Source organism: Rhinatrema bivittatum, chromosome 2 (assembly GCF_901001135.1).
Source record: "Rhinatrema bivittatum chromosome 2, aRhiBiv1.1, whole genome shotgun sequence".
Classification (NCBI taxonomy): Eukaryota; Metazoa; Chordata; class Amphibia; order Gymnophiona; family Rhinatrematidae; genus Rhinatrema; species Rhinatrema bivittatum.
The window spans coordinates 608,732,619-608,755,480 of NC_042616.1; the positions used below are offsets into that span (position 1 = coordinate 608,732,619).

The following is a 22,862-nucleotide window of genomic DNA, read 5'->3' on the forward strand; positions in this document are numbered from 1 at the left end:
AACTTTTCAAACCTCTCCTTTGTAATCTAAAGAGCATTTAGGGGTAAGCATTACTAACAAGTCACTCTAAATATGACCAGCACTATGTAAATAATGTTTAGACAGTTCCACCAGCCAAGACAGTCCAATTTACCCAATCATAATAAAAAAGTTTTTCTTCTTAAATGGGCTCCAGAACATGGAGGGGGCAAAAGGAAAGGTCTGATTACTCTCATCCTACAGGAATATCCAAGGCAGATCATAACTAGCAAGGCAACCATCAGGCAGCTTGTCCTAAGAGGGAGTCAGGAGACACTGGCTTTTTCAGGCTACTATGCTATCAGTCACCTGACTTGTTCCAACAGTAAAGAATGAAAGGGAAATCCTTTTATTTAGAAAGATGTTTTATTAGGTGCGAGTTTCTTAAGATACTGCTGGTTATATCTGATCCTTAACTTTAACCTTTTTATTTTCCGGTGCAGACAAGAGTACAAACCTGATTACACCATCATACTAAACTGCGAAAGTCTACCACAGCCCCATTCACACAGCACGTGCAAATAGCATATTTTGAGCTTTTATATCATTATTTTGTCATATTTCATGGTGCAAAGCATCTGTCGAGGTTTGGCTTTCCAAGAGCAGATGGTGTTGCTGTTCTGCCTTCAAATTCTGCGCACACACCTGAGATCTTCTAGCCTGCTCAGACTAAAGCAAGCAGCCCCAGTACACAGCATGATGCAGAAATGCACTCTCCCCTCCCTTCCTTTCTAGTCTTCTCAATAAAAAGTTTGCAGCTTGGGATTTTTCACATTCCAAGCTGTTTGAGTGCAAAAGAAAAAAAAAAAAAAGTTCAAACCAGTCACCACGTCCAAAATTAGCATTTTATTCAGAACGCTGGGGGTCAGAGGTGTATCATTTATATTCTGGTACACAATACAGAGGCAAAGCTGTTGTCAGACGACGCTCCAGTTTAAACGCTTTTTCCCTTTTTAATAACACATTAGTTATGCCACCAGTGTCAGGCCACCCCTTCCTGTTTTTTTTGTTTTTTTTTTGGTACAAATTATGTAAAACATTTGTGCTAAGAAGAACTTTTCTCCCTCCCCAAATTGCTTAAAAAAATTTGAATATTCAATCTACGGTTCAGCAACTGAATCAATGTAATTTCTTTCCAGCCTGTTTTGTAAATTCTTTTGTCCATTAACAAAAAAGATATAAACATGCAAAAAACCTGAATCCATAGTCCAAATAATACATACACATGTTCTGAAGCTTTTGCACTTCTTTATAGACAATGTTGATAAAACATTATGTACACATTTTTACAGTGAAGTGACAAAAAAAAAAAAAGTACCAAAATTTTTCGAAAACAAAAGAAAAGTGTACATGAATTAAGACCAAAATGAGTCTAACATTCTAAGATATGAAAAAAAATCAGTGCCGCTACAAACTGGTGATATGACAACTTATTTTATTTGCGACCAGCTGCATAAGTTTTAGAATTTTAGTGAAAAAAACTAATGTCTAAAACTAGAAGTAACGCACTGTACACCTGTCATCCTCATGGTTTCCGCTTCAATCAAAAAACAAGCTCCGGGAGCTTTTACTTCATCACAAATTCTGTGTTTTAATAAAAGCGATGCAAATATAACAAAAGCATGTTGAAGCATTTTATGGTTACTTGCTCTTCCCCACCCACAACATACTTTGTCATCTTAATTACCCTCTCAGAAATCAGTACCATTAAAGCCATGAACATAAAACTAATTTCAATCTGAAAAAGGTACAAAAAGGCACATAAAATCCCAGTGCTTCTGTACTGTAAAATTCAAGTGTAACTGAGCTCAACAATTTTTTTTTTTAATTCCAAACAGTATTGGATTACCGATATTCCCACTGAGCCCAAATTGGTTTGCAGCCTATGCCAAAGCCTTCAAAACAAGCACTTGTGCTAGTAGACTACAAAGTTAAAGCCTAGCTTCTTTATGCTTTTTTTTGGGGGGGAATATCAGGTGAAATGTTTGTCCTTGTCCAGAAACTGAAGTTCATTCTGAAGTTCAGTCATCGCCTCCACCGTACATATCAGCAAGCTTCTTAAAACGAGGGCCCCAGTCATTTAGGTAATCATAGTCTTGCTCTCCACCACTACTTGAAGAGTTGAGGGAACTCAAAGATCCGGCGGTAGAGCCACTACCTTCATAGTCAAAGACTAGTAGGGAGTCGTACGGTGGAGCTGTAGGGTCGTTGTCGGCTGCCTTAAGTCCCTGGAAGGAGAAAAAGATGCGTCAAGCCCATGAAACAATGCAGAAATATATACTGAAGAACTGATATGCCAAGGAGAGATATAATGTAGAACCACAAAACCAGCAAAATCTTGTTTTCAGAAGGATCTCTTCCATGCTGGGCTATATTTTCTAAAGCTTTCACCAAGGTCAGATGTCTAAAATCTGTTGCTTAGAGTAGACAGCTAGTTTCATAAGTAAAATGTCTAACAAATTTTCAAACAGTCCTGATTCTCAAAGTATCTTAGTTATAGTTACATAATCTCAGGTGGAAAGAAGATGAGTAACTTTCTTTTAATTGCCTAACAGCTATATTTAGATGCCAACTAAGTGGGTGGGCTCTGGAAGCATGGTTTCACTTCAGATGTCCAGATGTAATGCTCAAAACATAGGATGTCTAAAGTAATGCCACCCAGTCTTGGCAGCAGACAGGGATAGTGCATCCTTTGCTATATATAATAGCTTGTAATTGTAGAACTCTGTTACCCTAAAATCTGCGAACACCATATTGTTGATAACATTTTTATCCTCAACAAGCAATGGCAGGGGCAAAACTTCTCAAGACACCAAATGCAGTGATCTCAGTGATTTTATACCAACTGAACTTTCACTGCACACATTCATAAAATAACTATAAAAATGTACTCTCTCTCCATTGCTAAAATACTTTTTCTAAGACTGCACAATTCCAATATATTATGATTATTGTATTACAAAATTGTCAATACTACATTACATTGACTTTGAAAAAGAACCCGAGGGACTTTGGAATAAGCTGACATAGCAGCAGTTCCTTGCCAGATTATAAAATGGAGTTTCACTGATTCCTGTTTTTTGCCTTAGACTAAAAGAGGAGCGTCAAACTCTGCTCCTTGAACACAGCAACCAGGTCTGGTTCTGAGGAAAATCTAAATATGTAAATGCACCATAAACCATTGTACGCAAATCAATCAAATATTCATGGAGAATATCCCCAAACCAGGCCTGGTTATGAGCCACCTAGAGCGGAGTTTAACACTCGTCCTAGAAAGTCTTCTATAGTTTTTTGAGCCAGCAGTTTCCTCCCACCCCCATAGGCTTCCAGATCTAGTGAAACCAGTGCAAAGAATTCTGGCACCATGAGCCTTCATTTGCAACTACCCATTGATTTTTCCCCTATTTTAAAATACTCCCCTCCAAATATATATACATTGTTCATTGCAGCTCGGTTCTTTGCCAAAGACCATGCACTAGGACTCCATCCAAAACACTGCAATCAATTAAGTATCATCCTTGAGTTATAGCTCCTCCTCCCCCTTGGGGGATGTGAACACTGCTTCCGCAGTGGGGAGAAGTCGTCCTGATTTGGGGATTGAATGAGGTTCTTAAACATGGCAGGCACAGCACAGCACTGCCAGTGAGTCACTGAGCTGGTTCCCCTCTGTCTTAATATATTTATGTTTTAATGCTTTTTTTTTTTTTTAATTGAAAAAGAAAAACCGCAAACTGCTTGCTTTTTGTTATAGTAACACACTTTGTGTACATTTTTAATGTTATATTTTTGCTTTGCAGGAAGCAGGTATGAGGAGGATCAGCTCAGCAGTGTCATGACTTATTTAGATTCATAAATAGGAATGGCTAAATAGCAGGAGCTTTCAAAAATGAAAAGCACCATTTTCTCATTAAGTAGAAAATATTTTAGCACCATTTGCCAGCAGCAATTTGAGTCATTCGGTTTTTGCACTGAGTTTAAAAAACCCCCTTCCAAGCCAGTAAGATACGATTAGTTGACCCCTGGCACATAAAGACATCAGCTTTTCCTAATTAAGGGGCCTATTTACTAAGCAATTTTCCCATAGACCAAAAAATGGGAGCAAGGTTTTAGTAAATAAGGCTCCTACTTTCATAGCAAAAGCTGGAATGGCTCAAAAGCAAGTTCTATTACCATAAATGAGGCTTTCCATAGACAACAGGATGAATTATACCATGACATGGGTAACATCATCCAACAGGCCCTTCTCTCATAGAGTTTTTGCTCTACTGAACATATGAGAGTGTTCCCCTGCACATGTTGCCTCAAGTCCCTCAGTTGATTGTAGAGCTTAACTGTATATTTAGCTGGGTAGTTGACTCTCCAGGGATGCAGGCAGCTATTAAGCATGGTTAATTTATCTTGCTATCTCTTGAGAACTCTGTTTACAGTAAGCAAACATGCTTTCTCAGTTGACAAGCAGAGCTTAATTAGCCATGGCATGTGGGGAGTCACAACTGAGGGTTGCATGGCGAAACATTAACTGAATAAGCAATCAAGACTCACCATGGAACGTGGGCTGTTGGGTGAACAGGCTACCCAACACTGTTTGCACAAAATTACTGTCACTTCAGGATAGATTGTCCATACAGTAGTGGGACATGAAGGTGTGAATTGATGACCACATTGCATTTTTCTATAGGTCTTCAATGGACATAGCTCTTAGGTGAGCCACTGAGGTAACCATGGCTCTTACTGGATGAGCCTTAACAGAGTCTGTGATCTGGCAGCCAGCCAGAGCTTAGCAAAATATGATACAGTCTGCTAGCAAGTTGGATAATGTGCACTTGATGACCGCTATTCTCATTTTGTTAGAATCATAAAAGATGACATTTTGAGAAGCCTGGTGATATGGGGGAGTTCTCTTTAGATAACAGGCCAAAGACCTTTTACAGTGCAGTGAATGGAGGGCCTTCTCCCCTTATGTGCATGAGGTCTTGGAAAGAACATGGGCAATACAATAGCTTGATTTAAATGAAAGGCCAAAACTAATTTTGTAGAAACTTGGGATAGGTATGGAGCCCAACTTTGTTGAGGAAAAACTGTAAGTATGGAGAGTAATGAACCAATGCCTATAGTTCGCAGACTCTTCTAGCTTCTCTGATGGAACACCATTTTCCAGTGAGGAACTACTGGCAAGCCAACTAAAGGTTCAAAGAGCAGCTTCATTACTTGAGCCAAGATGACACTGAGATCCTATGGCACCAGAGGCTTGGCAATTGGAAGACTTATGTGTTATAAGCCTCTCATGAACTTTGACACCAGAAGATGGATGGAGATAATCTTGCAATCCACTTGAACATTAGCTGCAACAGCATTGAGATGCACCTTAACCAATGATATACTGAGGCCCAGCGACTAGAGAGAGAATAATTACTGAAGCAAATTCTTAGGTGTACAGGCAAATGGGTTCAGGGAGCCTGCTTGACACCAAGATGACAAAACTGGATCAATGAGGTTAAGTTGTGCCCAGTCTGAGTGACTTCAGTTCTGTTCTCGCTACCACTGGGAATGGAAGAAAGGCATATACCAGATCTGTATCACAACTGAGCAGGAAAGCATCTGGAGCAAATATGAACTTCCTTTGAAGAAAGGAAAAAAAATGTTAAACTTTCCTGTTGTCCTCTAATGCGAACAGGTAAACTGACGAATGATTCCAGACGTTAAACAACCTATCTGCTACTCTTTGGTATAGAGCAGGGTTTCCCAAACCTGTCCTAGGGTCCTCACAGCCAGTCAGGTTTTCAGGATATCCACCATGAATATGCATGAGAAATTTGCATAAACAGAGTCACCATGGTATGCACATATCTCAAGCATAATCATGCTGGATATCCTGAAAACCCAACTGGCTATGGGGTCTCCAGGACAAGTTTCGGAAGCCCTGGTTTAGAGACCACTCATGGGGGCAAAGAATTCTACTGAAGTGATCTGCCAGTGTGTTGGAGATCCTGGAATGGTAGGCTGCTTGTAGGAAAGCTGTGTGGCTGGAATCCCATTCCCAAATTTGTAGAGATTCTTGAAAGAGGGTCTACAACCCTTTGCCCTCTTGTTTTTTCATGTAAAACATTGCTATTTGGTTGTCTATTTGAATCAGAATTATATTTCCCCAAACGGGAAAGTGAAAAAACTTTCAATGCATGTTTGATGGTCCATAGCTCCAGGAGGTTGATCTGAAAAACATTCCCTTGGGTCCAGAAGGAGCCCATGTATGCACCCTACCCCGTGGTGGACATTTGGTGCTAGCATTACCTGATGAGGCAGAAGCCAAAGAAAACATCTATCTCAAGGACCTTTGGATCTAGCCACCACGGGAGAGACATTTCTATAGCTACTCTCACAGGATGTGACAAGAGCTGAAGCAACTGATCCCCTCTGGGCCAGAGGCCCCACTGGAGAATTCTCATGCTGAGGCAAGTTATGGGAACTACATGCACTGCTGGCACTGTATTCCCCAAGACAACCAGTATTTCTTGGACCAAGACTTGACCCCACTGTAGTAGATTCTGGATCAAAGTTCAAAGGCAGAATGCCCTCTCCGATGGGAGAAATATTTTCTTTCCAGGGAATCTATCCATGCTCCAAAAAACTTTGTTCTTTGGGTAGGAACAAGACTTGACTTGGTAAAGTTGGTTATGAGCCCTAGCAATTGAAGGAACTAAATCATCTTCTGCAGGGAATCCACCCCTGCTTCGGAAGGCTCCATTACTATCCAATCATCCAAATAAGAAAAGATACACATGCCCTGGTGACAAAGGTGGCCTGCTATTACCACTAAGCATTTCATGAAGACTCTCAGAGCCCCTGAGTCCCCAAAGGGAAGAACCTTGTATTGGTAGTGAGAGGAATCCACTATGAATCCAAGGTATTTCCAATGAAGTGATGGGTATTGTAAGCACACAAAAATCTTTCAGATCCAGGATGCACATCCAATCTCAAATTAGAATGAAGGATTGGGTGCTGTGGAGGAATATCATTTTTATCTTCTCCCATACCAGGCTCTTGTTCAGTCTTCATAAATGCAGCACAAGTCTCAATGCCCCTGACTTCTTGGGTATAAGGAAAGAGCAGGAGTAGAACCCTTGACAAGTTCTTTGGGAGATGTTCTATTGCCCACTGACAAGTGACTCCATCTCAAGATGGAGCTGGGTCGAGTGAGATGGATCTGGATTGAAGACTAAACAATAGTGCAGCACTGGAGGAGAAGTGCAAACAGTAACCAGATTCCACAATTTTGAGGACCCAACCATCCTTAGTGATCTATCACTCTTCTAGGAAAAGGTGAATCCTCTCCCCTACAGAAAAGGTTGCAGCCTGAGAGTTAAGTCCTGTCAAAAACTAGGCTCTGGGTTAGATTGGATCTGTTCTGATGTCTTTGATTGATATCTCTCTTGCTGACATCTGTGAGCCATAAGCTGCTGTTGCGGTAGTGCAGATAGTGTGTGATACCACTGAAATGGGTGGAAGGAAGAGCATTTAAAAGTGAAGTAAGGATGCCTAGAGAAAAATGGTTGTTTGGTACTTGTCAATAAGGACAGAAGGAAGGCATGCTGTTCCTTAATCTGGGCAACTGTTTCCCTGACCTGGTCTCCGAAGAGATTGTCCTCCAAACATGGGAAATTGGCCAAATTGTTTAAATGATTCTCAACCAGGTCATCTGACTTGTCCCGATGTCTGCTGCAGAAGATCCTGCTGCGGAATCTAACGATTCATATACTGTTAGAAAAGTATGATCATATCCTATGTCCAGGAGAACCAACTGAAAACTTTTCTGTTCTCTGAACAGCCACTCTACTACATATTTCTGCTTGTCAATACAACTGTGTAAGTATTATACCATGTAGAATTGATGAGCCACAATGCAGGCACTAAGCATCAAGCTCTTGAAGACCTTCTTTCTAAAAATGTCCAACAATTTAGGATTTCTACCTGGGAGACTGCTGGAAAAGATTCTAGTTTGCTTTTTTTTTTTTTTAAATAACTATTTTGAACTCAGATATATATAGAAAATGTCAGCACATGAGAATACAGTTCCAAATTGGATGACAGTCATAATCACAAGAGAAAAGTCACAATTAAAATATCCAAATTTTATCACATTTCTCTGACTGATTTTTCAAAGTACATGACATTTTCCATTATTGCTATTTCTGCCAATACATTCCTCCAATGAGATATCACCAGTATTTTTTCCCAATAATATGCAATGGTAATATGAGCAGCATGCAATACATGGTTTATTAATACCTTCTTAGAAATATCCTGTATCTGGTTTTCCCATATACGTAGCAGACACAATGACATTGAATTCTATGTTAATACCTATAATAGCTTGAATAGCTGCCTATACCTGCCCTCAAATCGAACAATGGAGTCCTCTCACTACATAATGGATGAGTTTTGGTTTTTTTTTAGCTCATTTCAGTTCTGATTCTACCACCACAATGGTAGCTGGTTTACTCCAAACACTAGGGCCAGTTTCACTCTGTAATTCATGTCCAATTTTCTGGCTACTGGGTACCACTCTCCCCCATATTCTCATCTGTAAATCCATCAGGCTTGAATGAACTTGGATCGCTGCAGGGTTGGTATGCATTTCCAGAATCCAAAACAGCCCCAAGATCTTGGTGCAGGGGTCTTTGTTCTTAATGACATGATTCCTATTGCATGGTCTAGCCTGACCAGGAATTTGGAGTATGAGAGATCTTCTAGTGGTGAAGAATGCTTCAGGGGATCAGGTATGGATATGAGGGAATCCTCGTAGACCCTTCCTCCGTTAAAAAGCAAAGGGACACTAACCCCGACTCTAATGATGATAAAGGCGGGGTTCTTGATCACCTTGGAGGGGAACATTCTTAAAATATGCTTCATATGATGGTATCCCATGTTCCTTCTTCAGACTGAATAGATTCCTCTGCAGAGCAAAGGTTAGAGTCTAGATCCAACCAGGACTTTTTACAGGAGTTTCCGAGGTGTGGAGGCAAGAGGGACTCCCCCTTGAGGGAACGCATTTTCCATTCTGGACAGGAGTAGTTGAAGGATGCCCTCCTTGACACTTGCCATCAACGAGGTAAAAAAAAAAATAATTATTTTTCAATTCAGTTACCTGGTCTATGGGTTGTTTGTGTCTAACAGAGACACTCTTATAATATTTTGGGGTCATCCTCTTGTAAAGCTCCTATTGGATTCCAAGCAAGAGTCCCCTTCTAGGTTACCTGCACTGACAGTTGCATAAAGACCAGAGACATAATGGAGCATATTGAATTGAGAGTCTCCAAGCTAAGTCCTCATCAAGGAAGTGGGACTGCATATGCCTTGAGTACACCAATCGGGCCAGGGACTGGTGCACAGATTATGCTGGGGCATGAAGCAGTGATGGTTCTGAGGCTGGGAGTGTCGACAAAGAGAATAGCTGTGTCAGCAGCACTGGGTACACTGACCAGGGTGATCCTGATTTAAGATTCAGTGGTGTTGACTGCAATGCCAGATCGGACATAAGGCGTTTTTTCTTGTATGCAGACGAGCCCCGCTGGCATGCGAAGGGCTCACTGACCCTTGCTTTGGGCCTTGCTTAACTCCAGCATTGCAGTGGATCTGGGAACTAGTGCTGTAGAAGGGGGAGCTTTGCTCAAAGAGCTCCTGCTCAACTTGGACATAGAAGAGGCCCCACTATGAGAAGAGGAATAACTAAGTTTTCATCAGCCTGCGATCCAAGCCCTGTTTCTCTTGGACCTTGGTGGCATCCGGCTAATTATAACAGTTGGCTGTGTTCTAGTCTGGCCTCATATATTTGTAACAAAATGTCTTGGTTATAGGTTATGGACACACCTTGTGTCAACATACAAATCCTTGAAGCCACTGGAGGTGCCCTTCTTGGTAGGCAATCTTTATTCTTTGTAATGTTTTTTTTTTTTGGGGGGGTGGGGGTAGCACTAAAACATGCTGTTGAAGGGCTGCCTGAGGCAGCTCCAAACAAGTTCGAAGTAAAAGATAAGAAAACCACAAGTACCAAAACAGAGAGGGCACAGAAGCTTGGACAAAAAATAACTGAGGGGCTCACAAGGCAGTAGAGCAAAACCTCTAAGAAACAGGAGAGAATGGTCCATCACCCTGGGCGTCAGCCTTGCTTGTTCACAGAGAACTTCTGTATAAAGAAATTCTTAAAACATGTCTTGCTAATTAGGATTGCTATCCATCAGAATCAAAAAAAAGGAGGTACTGCAATGATTGTTTTACCCAACTACTAAATTATCTAAAAATATTTTTGTTACTGCTGCTTTAACTGTCACTGGTCCTCTGTACTGATCAGTCAGGTCTTATCATCTGTAGATAATCTGTTTGTTGTTCTTTAAATAAAAAACAAAAAAAACCCCACCACAATTAGTTCCATTTTGTATAGGCTAGGACCTAAAAACCAGAGAAGTAAAGATGTACTGCCATACTGTTATTGGTGTTTCTATAGCAACCAGGTAAGCACTGGATATTTAAAATATTTTTTTCTTTTGCTAGCAAAAGGAAGATATTTATGGGATGAAAGATTCAGATTTTCCCTGATGCTTCAAGGGCCAAAAGAGGTGAAATGTAAAAACTTTCCTTATTATTGCTCTTTATTTGATGTTTCCCTGTAAGCATTTCTTGAAGCTACAACAGATGTTATATCTTTTTAGAAACCCAAACATTTTGTTTGAACCCAAAGAAAATGGTTCAGCCAGTGGCTGAATTCCAGTTCTGCAAACTCTGAGGTCTTAATAAGAAGGGAATAAGCCACAAGGATATTAATTTGGTTAGATATGCTGCCTTTTTTTCTTTTTAATACTTCATGATAGTTGATAGCTTATTGACAAGTTATTGCTTATATCTTCTCTAAATTAGTAAATGTTTGCTTTCAATTATGTCTTTTCATGCAATGGCAAATGTGCAACTGTTTTGTGCTAAAATGTTCTTTTTTTAAATATGGAAATAGAGATAAGTACAGTTAACTTGCTGTTGTCAGTAACATTTATATGCTTGATATGCTGTTAAGCCCATGGGGATAAACAGGTAATAGCTAGGGAACAGCCACACTGCATACCTCTCAAGCGAGCTCTGTGACTACAAATCATAGACCTCACTAACCCCCCAAGCCCCATTAGAGTGCAGAGTTCCAGAGGCTGCCCTGGTGCTGGAGAAGAAAAAACGGATTTGTAGGTAGTGAAACCTTTTACTGAACCAACATAAGAATTACCCAAAAATGTCTGCCATATTTTTAAGAAAGGTCTGTCTTGAAAACACATCACCTTTGCTTAATTCTTATGCGGGTCAATTACCACCTGCAAAGAACGAATCTGAAGAAAGCATGCTATTTCTTGCTAGGAATTACAAAAATTAGTTTCAAAACTTTTAAACTTTTCAGGCGAGAATGTCACATGCCCTTCCATAACCCCCTATGTATGTGTTTCAATGTTCTAGGTTTATTTTTCTTACTGCATTAGCTCTCTTGTGAAGTGTGAAAAAAGTAATCTGTGCTACACTTCTAAAATCTCCTGGCATGTTTATTTCACTTACAGACGTCAGACTGGCAGATGACAGAGGCAACATTCAAGCTTAAGGAACACCCAGAGGCAAAAAATGTACTGAAACAGCAGAGATCATCCAGGGAGACCTTGCTGTTCATTCGGGGTGGGGGCAGGGAGAAACACTGCAGCCCATATCAGACCTAGCGATAGCCACTGCCTGCAAAGCCGATGCATTACCACTGACAGTAACATAATGGAATTATCTGCCATAAAACACCAGATTTAACACCTTTTACTAACACTGGGCATTATAACACTATTCTATGGTAGATAATATAGGTTAATGAACCATTTTACCACAGCTCAGTAAAATGGCTTCTTTCTGTGTATGAAATGTACTAAATTGATAGATGCAGAATCTTCCGTTGTCTACCAATAAGTATATTATGGTAAGTGGCCTGGACATAACAAGAATGGGTGCAATACCTCAGTTCTGTCTTGAGACAAAAAGTGTCGATGTTGATTTTAGTAAATTCAGCTAAATCCAGTAACTTATTTTATAAAACATCCAAAAGGACAGACTATAGTCTGTCTCCTCCTACTGACATGCGATGATGTTTACTTTTCAAGCAAATCTCACACACACAACTTTTGTTCCAGTAATTTTCAGTTAGATAATCCTATATATATATATATATATATATATGCAAAGATTTCAGTCATATTTTCTAAATGTAAGACTGATGGGAACAATAGCTTTGTGGACTACCAAATATCCAATATAGGGATCCCCTCAGATTTCAAGGAGGTTGTTTGTCACGTCTGTATTTGAAAACATGCTAAGAAAGGAACGCACATCCTAAAGTGGATGCAGCAAAGGCAGCAACAGGAGAGAAGTCAAAATATGAAGATGAGCCTCTGGCTGCGAGCGAGCATTAAATCTGTGAGAGCTCTAAGAGCATACGTATAAAGTAATATCCTTTATGCGCCCATTAAAAATTGATACATGGGCAACGCTGACAACCCGAATCCCCAATGAAGCCGCAGAGACAACACATTCCACCATGGCATTGCAAAGACTCAGGATGGCGACATCCATGCATCAATTTTTAATGGAAGCATAAAGGATTATTACTCTCTACGTGTGCTCTGGTAGCCACAGTTTTCTGATCTGTTATTTTGTGCAGCCGAGACTGCTCTGCCGTACGCTTAAGACTTTTGGATATTTTCAGAGCATTTAGCACTTGGCATGGCGCCTCATGTCTAAGTCCTCTCCATGCTGCTGCAGCAGTCTAGTCCACTCTGGATTTACCTGCTCTAAATGGATTGTTAAAATAGAGCTGATTAATACTACTGTGCAAAACTGAGGCCAAGGGGACGCCTGTGGATGATTGTTCTGAAATTTTCAGCTCATTTCATAGAAAAAAAAAAAAGAAAATAGGGATTGGATATATGCTTTCCCTAGAGAGGATTTCACTTAATTGTTGGAGGTCATCAGCTACAGAAAAAGTCCATCCTACGTTTTATATTTAGATTCTACTATACAGCAAATTTGTGGTGAACAGAACTGTGCATATTTGAGCTGAAAATCATAGCATCCACAGATGTCAACGTGAAGTCCTCATTTTTGTGATCAATGACAGAAGAATAGATTGAATGATACTGCTTCTCAAAGAATAAACAAATTGAAGCAGAACTATTAAACAGTGCCTTTCCTTCATGAAGCAATGACAGGTATAAAACACTTCTGGGATACATACACAATAAAACTTGGAGATTACAGGTTACTACTACAGAAAAAGTGTGAATAAGAGGGGTAGAACTACCTCTTAAGTCTGGCTACCTACCAATGGCAAGGGGCAGTCGTATCAGCTCGGGCTAACTTTTGATATGCTTGCCAGCAAGTTAGACATCTAGAACCTGCAATTAAGAGAGCTATTGGGCCAAGTTAAAGTCCAAAACAGTTTCATACTTAGAAGCAGACCTGTGAATGTGTCTTTAATGGCTAATTTTGAATGTCCATCTAAGTGGGCAGTCCAGTGGTATGATTTCCCTTTAGAAATCCAAACACGATTATCTAAGTGTAGGATGCCTAAATGCAATGTTATTTATGACAGACTAATCCTGCACCAAGCTTCTAAGCACAAACATTAATTTTGCTTGGAGGAAAAGCTATTTAAATTTTTTTCTAGCAACAATTTACATCCAATTTGCATAAAAAGGTCTGCGATAGTGCACGTTTTCTAAAAATGTATTTGAATTTCCTAAGTTCCTTACTGATTCCCCACACAGCCTGCACTCTATTTGATATTACAGGTGTTTTGTACAATGATCACAGTTTTAAATTCAGGTATTAATTACAGTATTTTTAGTTTCACATTACTTACATCAAACCTTGGCTGTGCAGGTGTAAGAATATATGGAAAAGCTTTTTGCTATGCAAGATCCCTTTGTTTCGGTGGGCTCCTCATTGTGGCTTTTTATGGTTATTAGTCCCCAATAATTGTGTTATATTTCTGTTTTTGCATTCTGGCTCATTACTAGACTTCAAAATGTATCTTAACCATAATTTTGACTCTGTTCTGAACCATGGCTGCTTGCATCATTTCGGGGTTTGACAATCATTTATTGTACTTAGGGGAAAGGCTGGATTTGGTTTTCTTGTGCGTGGTAGCCCTTCAAGGCTGGGGATATTTTACTTCATCTGTACAATGACGTGAAAAAATAATTGGTTTTGAACCCCCCGAGGAAGTGCGCCTTTGTGCGTGAAACTTTTGATTTGTGCTCTGCTGGGCCCTGTCTGCCAGCTGCTTGTTTCGATTCTTTGAAATAGGCAGTAAAGATATTTCTTTTATAGACAGCCCTCGGTTGTCCTCAGTTGCCGTTGTGTGTGTGGCGCTTTGGAGTTGAGTTACTCAGCAGCACTGTCAGCTGTAACCCTGCTGCAGGCTCAGACTCCCTCTAGAATCGCTAGCTATCTGTCGGGCCGATACAGTAAAGCGTGGCCGCAGTTACCCCGTTTCTAACCCACTGTTTACTCACAATTTGGCCGCGTAAGTCCAACCCGCGATTCACTATCCCTTTTAACCCATCCTTACCGCTTCTTTAAATGAACGAGTAACCCTTTCCGCCCGCGGCATGTATATGAAATGTAAACGATCGGATTAGCTATTCCCTCCCGTTCAGTTACGTGCGCCCCAACTATCGCCTTTTTAACCTGCAGCTTAGCCGCGTCTTTAACCTGCTAAATTACCGCCTACCCTTAATCCTGCGTTAGAGGCAGGGGTAAGGGTAGGCGGCAAACTTTCCCCCAGCCCCCGCTCACCTGCCCTGGCCGCCGGTCTCCGGGGCAGCCCCAGTCCTCTCTCCCCTCCTCGCGAAGCAAGGCGCAGGGGGAAAAGCGACTCGACATGGTATTAAAATATTGTAAAAGTGCAACAAAAGTTAACTTACTTTTTCTTACAGTCCTCTCTGACCTCCTCCGGAGGCGCGCACCGCGGCTCCCCTGCCTCCCGGGGGCAGCCGGAGGTGAAGATGGATGAACGCTCACCCGTAATGCACGGGCGCTCGTCAGCAAAGGCACATGAACGGGCGAGCGTGACGTCACGGCCTACGTTCATACGCTTTTGCTGACTTGGGTGCCCGTCAATTTGGATGCTCAAGCCAGCGAAAGCGTATGAACATACGCCGTGACGTCACGCACGCCCGTTCATGCGCCTTTGCTGACGAGCGCCCGTGCACTACGGGCGTGCGTTCATCCATCTTCACCGGCGGGGGCTGCTGGAAGCCGCTTTCGCCACCGGCTGCCCCCGGGAGGCAGGGGAGCTGCGGTGCGCGCCTCCGGAGGGCAGCGAGGACTGTAAGAAAAAGCAAGTTAACTTTTGTTATACTTTATTTACAATATTTTAATAGCATGTCAAGTCGCTTTTCGCCCTGCACCTTGCTCGCCTTGGGTTTTCTTTTGATTAAAGTTGGGATCCACTTCCTGGTACCTGTCATTTGAAATGTCATTTGAAATGACAGGTACCAGTGCACTCAGGATACTGTATAGGCGCTGTATAGCGCTCTATACAGTAAAATGGATTGTGCTTCATGGACGCGGGTTGGACGCGGCTTGCATTTGCATGCCATTTAAATACAGTATCGAGCGGTAGGTGATCCGAACTGTGCGTGCAGCAAACGCGGGTGCACCGGGCACGAACGCACCTCTTTCTACCGCCCCTTACTATATCAGCCCGTGTGTGAAGTTAGCATGCTAGGAGCGGTGGTCTTCAAGACAATAAAGATTAAAGCTTTGTCCCCCTTCTTGTGACTGGGATAAGGGGTTAACATTTAAACTTTCTCTTGCTCATTCTGCACAATAAACCCATTTTCTTGTTTTGCCCATCAGCATCTTTTTGTTTCTGGAGCTTCCAGCTCAATCAGAACCTGCTCAAATTAGGGCTACAGCACCATGAGTTTCCATTTGCAACTTTCCCTTTTTTTTTAATATTTCCTTATTCTTCTCTCTATTACTCCATTCCCATCTATTACCAAGTCAATTCAGTGCTAGTCCTAGATAGGGGCCACAGCTTATGGCTCCTTTTGGGACTTCCTTCGCATATACCCCAAATCCCACCCGTAGGTGTCACTGTTATGAAATGGGTTAGGTTCCCACCTCTTCTAGGGCTATGAATGCTGACTCTAGAGAGCAGTCAGAACCTGCAGGCCGGATGAGCTAAAGCCAGCTCTGAGAATCAAACTCAAGTGTCCCACACTGCCACTAAGCATTCAGTCCAACCTAAACCAAAACTTTTTTGACCATGTATGATTGATTATTTTGATAACTATACTTGCAATCATTTATAAAACAAAACAGCTGAGTGGTTGCTGAGCACTTTTTTTTTTTTAAACAGTGAATTACCTGGTATAGCTTCTGTGATAAGCCTTAATGCTAGATGTTATATGTTTGGAAGTACATCTTTATAAAAGTATGAAGCATGATAGTTAAAGGGCATGGATTCAGACGTTCAATCTAGAGGATGCTCAATAGAATAGGAAGTAATTTTAAAAGGCGTTACATGTGTAAAGCAGAGCTGCTTACCTATAACAGGTGTTCTCCAAGGACAGCAGGATGTCAGTCCTCACACTGGGTGACATCATCGGATGGAGCCCAGCGCGGAAAACATGTCAAAGTTTCCAGAACATTGACTGACCTTCATTGAGCATGCTCATGCATGCCATGTACCATGTGTCCACATGGATTCCCCTCGCTCATATCATAGAATTCAAAAGAATAAAATAATAAAGGAGAAAAACTCATGTAGTGGAAACCCAACTCCACAGGCTGGTGGGCAGGTTTTGTGAGGACTGACATCCTGCTGTCCTCTGAGAACACCTATTACAGGTAAGCAACTCTGCTTTCTCTGAGGAAAAGCAGGATGGCAGTCCTCACACATGGGTGAATTCCTAGCTACAGAATGACTCCCAACAAAAAAAAAGAACTAACAAAACACCAAGTGCCAAAGGGAACAACAATAGCCAGTTTTGATGTAACAGGGCCCTGAACAAAAACAACGGGCCCAAGGCAGGAACAGAGTTGGGTTCTACACCTCAAACAAGTTCCAAAGGACAGACTGGCCAAACCTGTTGTCATGTCAGCCATCCCTATCCAAACAATAACACAATGTGAATGTGTGGTGAGAACTCCACATTGCAGCTCTATAGATCTCCTCCATGGGAACTGTTCGCAAGTGGGCCACTGACACTGCATGGATCGAACATGGTGAGATTTGACATGACCTCTAAGATACATGGGCATAACAGGAGGAGATGCAGGCTGCAAGCCAATTAGAAAGCATCTGCTTGGCAATGGCAATGCCCAACTTATTCCTATCAAAAGAAAAAAAAAAGTTGGGTGGGCTGTCTATGAGTTTCAGTCCGCTCCAGATAGAAGGCTAAGGCTCTTCTGCAGTCCAAACTGTGCAGGGCATGTTTGCCTTGGTGTAAAATGGGGCCTGGGAAAGAATGTTGGCAGGATGATGGACTGGTTAAGATGGAAATCCATAATCCAACACCACCTTAGGCAGGAACTTAGGGTATATATGTAAGGCCATCCTGTCATTAAAAAACTTAGTGTAAGGTAGATAAGTCACTAAGGCCTGGAGTTTGCTGACCCTGCATGCTGAAGTGACCACCACAAAAAATGACCTCCCAGGTCAGATACTTCAGGTCACAGAAACAGAGAGGCCCAAAGGGGGCTTTCATCAGATGTCTACCACCACATTGAAGTCCTAAGACAGTGGGAGGCTTTAACTGAAGTAGGCCCCTGCAAGAAATGTATAACTATAGGCTGTATAGAGACAGCCATACCATCGACATGATGATTATGTGCCAATTGCACTTAGATGAACTCTAAAGGATTTAGTTTTAAAACCAGGTTCCGATAGGTGTAGAAAGTATTCAAGCAGTTTTTGAGTGGATAGGAGAAAGAATCTAGGGCCTTCTGTTCACACTATATAGAAAATCTCCTCCATTTCAGTCCGTAGGACTTACTAGTGGAAGGCTTTCTGGAAGCCACTAGGACCAGAGACACATCTTCCAAGAGACACAGTGGTTACAATATCAACCTCTCAACATCCAGGCTGTGAGTGACAGAGCCTGCCTTGATTCTAGGTGATGAGATATGGGGAAGTCCCCAGCCTGATCGGTTTCTTTTGGACATCTCCCTGAGGAGTGGAAACCAAAATCTACCTTGGTCAATGAGGGGCTATGAGAATCATAGTCCCTCTGTCTTCATGAAGCTTCAAGAGAGTCTTCGCTACCAGTGGAGTTGGAGCATACACATACAGCAGACCCTCATCCCAGTGGTGGGTGAAGGCATCTGAGGCTGGTTTGCTGCATGTCCTTTACAGGGAGCAGAACTGAGCAACCTTCATTTTCCAAGGCGCTGCGAAGAGATTCACATCTGGGCTTCCACAGAGGCAGAAGATCCTATTCGTGACCCCTTGGTCCAGAGACCAATCGTAGGGTCTGAAGGTGTGTCTAAAGTCTCTCCACTGTTACATTCTCTATTCCGGCTAGGTACATAGCCCTGAGCACTATCTTATGGGAAAGGGCCCATGACCCAGATCTTGACCACTTCCTGACACAAGGGGAATAAGCCTGTATCTCCCTGCTTGATAGCATACCGCATTGCCACTTGGTTGTCAGTCTGTATCAGAACAATGTTGTTGAACAGCCAATCTCTGAAAGCCCACAGCGCATACCTGATCATCCAGAGCTCCAGGAAATTTGATTTGATAAGGTCCTGGGCAGATCTTAGGCTTTGGGTGATGAATCCATCTACATGAGCTCCCCAGCCCAGGGTGGACGCATCTATGATTAGGACAATTTGGGTATGAGCACTTTAGAAAGACACCCTCCTTTCCAGATTTGAAATTTCCCGGCACCAGGACAAAGAGTCCCAGAGAGACGGGCTTGTTGCCAGTCCAACCTCAAGGTCCACTAGGTCTTTTGCATGTGCAAATGTGTCAAGGGAGTGTCATGTACTGTCGTGGCCATATGGCCCAACAGCCTCAACATGTGTCAAGCTGAAGCCTGCTGACTCTATTGACTCCCCGCTATGATGGTCATCAGGTTAATGACTCTTTGCTGAAGAGGGAAGGCCTTGGCCTGAGTTGTGTCTAGCAGGGCTCCAGTGAAATCCAATTGTGGTGACAGGCTGAGATGGGCCTTGGAGTAGTTAAACCCTAGTGTCTCCAGCACCTGGATGGTTGAATACATGGACTCATCAGCCCCCTTGCCCAAGTGGTGCTCTTGACCAGCAATTGTCCAGATACGGGAAACCGTAAACTTCTAGTCTGCAAAAGTGTGCCACCACCATGGCTAGGCATTTTGTAAAGACACATTGGGTTTATGCGAGCCCAATCAGTAGAATGTGATACTGGAAGTGCTGCTTTCCCACCACAACTATGAAATACGTCCGGTGATCTAGGAAAATTTCAATGTGAGTGTAAGCATCTTTTAGATCCAGGGAGCACAGTCAGTCCCCTTTTTGCAAAAGGGGCTAAGGGTGCCCAGGGAAACCATCTTCATCTCGATGGAGTCTCAAAAACATTGTAGGTCAAATTTACCCTGTGTTTCCTGCACTCCAGATGCTTATGCACCAATGACTAGAAGTTGTCTTGCTGCTGAGGCAGTTGCTCGGCAACTTCCTGCACATGCTTCAGGATGTCTCACATGTATTGGCTCATGTAGAGCTTGCAGGCCACTATGTGGGCAATAAGCATAGTGCCCTGGGATGCCTTTCTCCCAAGAGCATCCAGTCAGTGATCCTTCCCCGGGGACACTGAAGAATGGGTATGAGTTCACTACATCTTGAGAATGGATTCAACAACCGATTGATGGGGCAACTGACGCTTGTTGAATCAGAGAACCTTTTGGACAAGATAAATCGGTCTGCCTTCCTATTCACAGGAGGCACTGTGAGAGCGTGTTCCCACATCCTCATCAATAACGCCACAAGAAACTCATGCACTGGGACTGCCACAAACTCCTTGGGAGGCTCCAGGAACTGGAAGATATCTAGCATTTTGTGCCTGGTATCCTCTTCAATCATCAACTGAAATAAATGGCCTCTGCCAACACCTGAATAAAACTTGAGAAGGAGAGGTCCTCCGGTGGAGACTTCTTTGATCATCTGGAGATGGTTCTGAGGAGAGACCATCAGAAGTGTTGATGGAAGCCACAAAGGCATCATCGCACAGGGGTTGTAGGTGCCTGTATCTCCACGGACAGTGACTAGTCATGGGGCCCTAGGCACTTGGCCCTCAACCAGTGGTGCAGGCACCAGTGGAACTGGACGTTTTGACCTGGGCCCTGTGCTGTCTCCAGTAGTGGAGGGGGCTTCCTTCTCTAAGGAACTGGGGACAATTGGATCATCTGGTGGTGGTGGTGTCCACGGGGCACTGCCACTACCCCAGGAACTGACATTAGTTGGGTCAGCAACACGCTCACATGCAGGAATTCCAGCAGCAGCTCAATGAGTGATGGTGTTGGTGTCTGTACATCGGTGCTTTTATGCAGAGGCCACGCATCGCCTTCATGACCAGCAGCATGTGCCTCTCCAATTCCTCCTCAAAAACCTGCCGGTGCCAAGACAGGCTGGGTTCACAGGAGGTGTAATCAGATCCTCTTTGAAACTGAGAGGAGGTTCAGTGGCTAGCATTGGGACCAATGGAGACCGTGGCTCTCCCCTGGCATTGATGGAGTACTGTCTCTCCTCGCCATGGAGTCGCTTAAGGGGCATCACAGCAGAAGCTGGTGCAAACCTGTGCCTGGCACCGTGCATCAATAGGAAATGATGTAAATGCTTCCTCAACTACCCTCGATGCTCGGATATGTCCTTCCCCGGCACCAAGGTTGACAAATCCAACATCCTTGACCTGAAAGAGTCCGAAGATGGCCCATTTTTGGCGTCCCTCTCAGCCAATAACCTCGACTAAACTGGTGGCCTTGTTGATGGCTCACTGTTCATCAATGCAGCTCAGAGGTCCATTGATTTATTTTTATTTATTTATTTTAAAACTTTTATATACTGCTTATTCAGTGGTTAGACCTAACTGGTTTATACATCAGACATATGTAATAATTAATAAAAGCAAAACATAACTGAATAAGTTAATAAAATATACCATTTGTCTAAAAGTATGGGAAGTAAATCAGAGTGAAAAGAAGGGGATGGGAATAGAAAAGAAAAAATAAGGTTATTTGTATGCAAGGGTGAATAGGTAAGTTTTTAGTTGCTTCTTGAATTCCTTGGAAGTGGACAGTAATCAGATTATTGGGGAGGGAGTTCCACAATGAAGGGCCAGCAATCGAGAAAGCTTGATGTCTCATGAGATCTAATCTGGCCAGGCGTACAGTAAGAACCTCGGGTAAACATTTATTGGAAGAGCATAATTGTCATGAGAGTTGGTAGAGCTGGAGAAGAGAACATTGCCAAACAGTTTTATTTCAGTATTGCATATTTATTGGTAATTCAATAAATTGTAGTTCTTACGATATTATCACTGTGCTAAATCAAAGTTTCAAAAGCTGTGGTCCCGACATGGCCATGTTTTACCTATCGTCTTCTTTAGGAGGGACTAAGTGTAGAAAATCGAATAAACTACCTTCATGGAACAAGCCAAGCATGTCCCGTGGCATTTGCCCTCCTTAACATAGGAGAAGCAATTGAAATGGGAAAGTTGCAATCATGCCACCTGGCTCAGCCCCTCCCGCTAGTGGCAGGAGTGAGTCCATATTGCTGCTGAATAGAAAATATTTGCTTTGGCGCTGTGGTATTCCACGCTCTCAACAGGAGCTAAACCAAACAGTGCTACTCTACTTTAAGTGAATATATGCTGAGTGAGAACACTGGTCCCTGCACCTTAGGATTCCCTTCCCCCTGCTCTCAGCTGAAGCCTCAAACATGGAGCTTCCAAAAAGCTTGCCCTGTATCAGGACTCCTGTTCTCTCTGTTCCCATCAGAATACACTACATGGCGCATAGACTACTTTACTGCTTCAGTGGGGCAGGAACGCGTACCCAGATGCTAATGTCAATGGATCGGTCTTCTCTGGACCGAAGAGGCACTCCTTCTCAAGCTGAATCTTACGTCACTTCAGGGTCATCTTAGTGCAGTTGCTACAACCTCAGATGTTTTACAATGCTCCAACACGTATAAATTTAGAACTGTTGGATTTATGATGCAATCTTCTATCAAATATTCAAACATCCATCATATTAAACCATCAATATTTGCCGTAGCCTGTTTGTTTGATGGACAGTGAGACCTCATATATACTATGGCGGGCTTTTAGTGCATTTGCCCCTCAATGCCAATAGTTAAGTCGTGCGGTGATAAACTCTGTATTGCACCGTCTGAATGTTTATAATCATTGGTCTCTCTGTCTGGTCGTAGTACTGACAGCTTGTGTCAGTTACAATATATTAAAGGCAGTAAATAGGATAGATACTTATCGTAGCATGATATGCAGCAAGGGTGTAACGCTGGCGTGTTGGCCCGACACGGCTCGTGTTTCTGGGGAACCTTCTTCAGGGGCCGCAGTGTGCCAGTGTGTTCCCAAGACTGCCGGCTTGTTCTGCTACTAGGCTGCCCGAATATCGCTGCAGCCTAGTAGCAGAACAAGCCGGCAGTCTTGGGAACACACTGGCACACTGCGGCCCCTGAAGAAGGTTCCCCAGAAACACGAGCCGTGTCGGGCCAACACGCCAGCGTTACACCCTTGCTGCATATCATGCTACGATAAGTGTCTATCCTATTTACTG

General features: G+C 42.7%; 1 protein-coding gene across 1 annotated transcript in view; it reads right to left on the bottom strand.

Annotated features, from left to right (window-relative positions):
• Positions 1-849: 849 nt before the first annotated feature.
• Positions 850-22,862, bottom strand: part of CDH2 (cadherin 2) — a 399,350-nt gene continuing 377,337 nt past the window's right edge. The window contains exon 16 of the mRNA XM_029591171.1: positions 850-2,246. Coding sequence (XP_029447031.1) covers positions 2,040-2,246 — 207 coding nt within the window. The 3' untranslated portion in view covers positions 850-2,039. The remainder of the gene's footprint in view (positions 2,247-22,862) is intronic.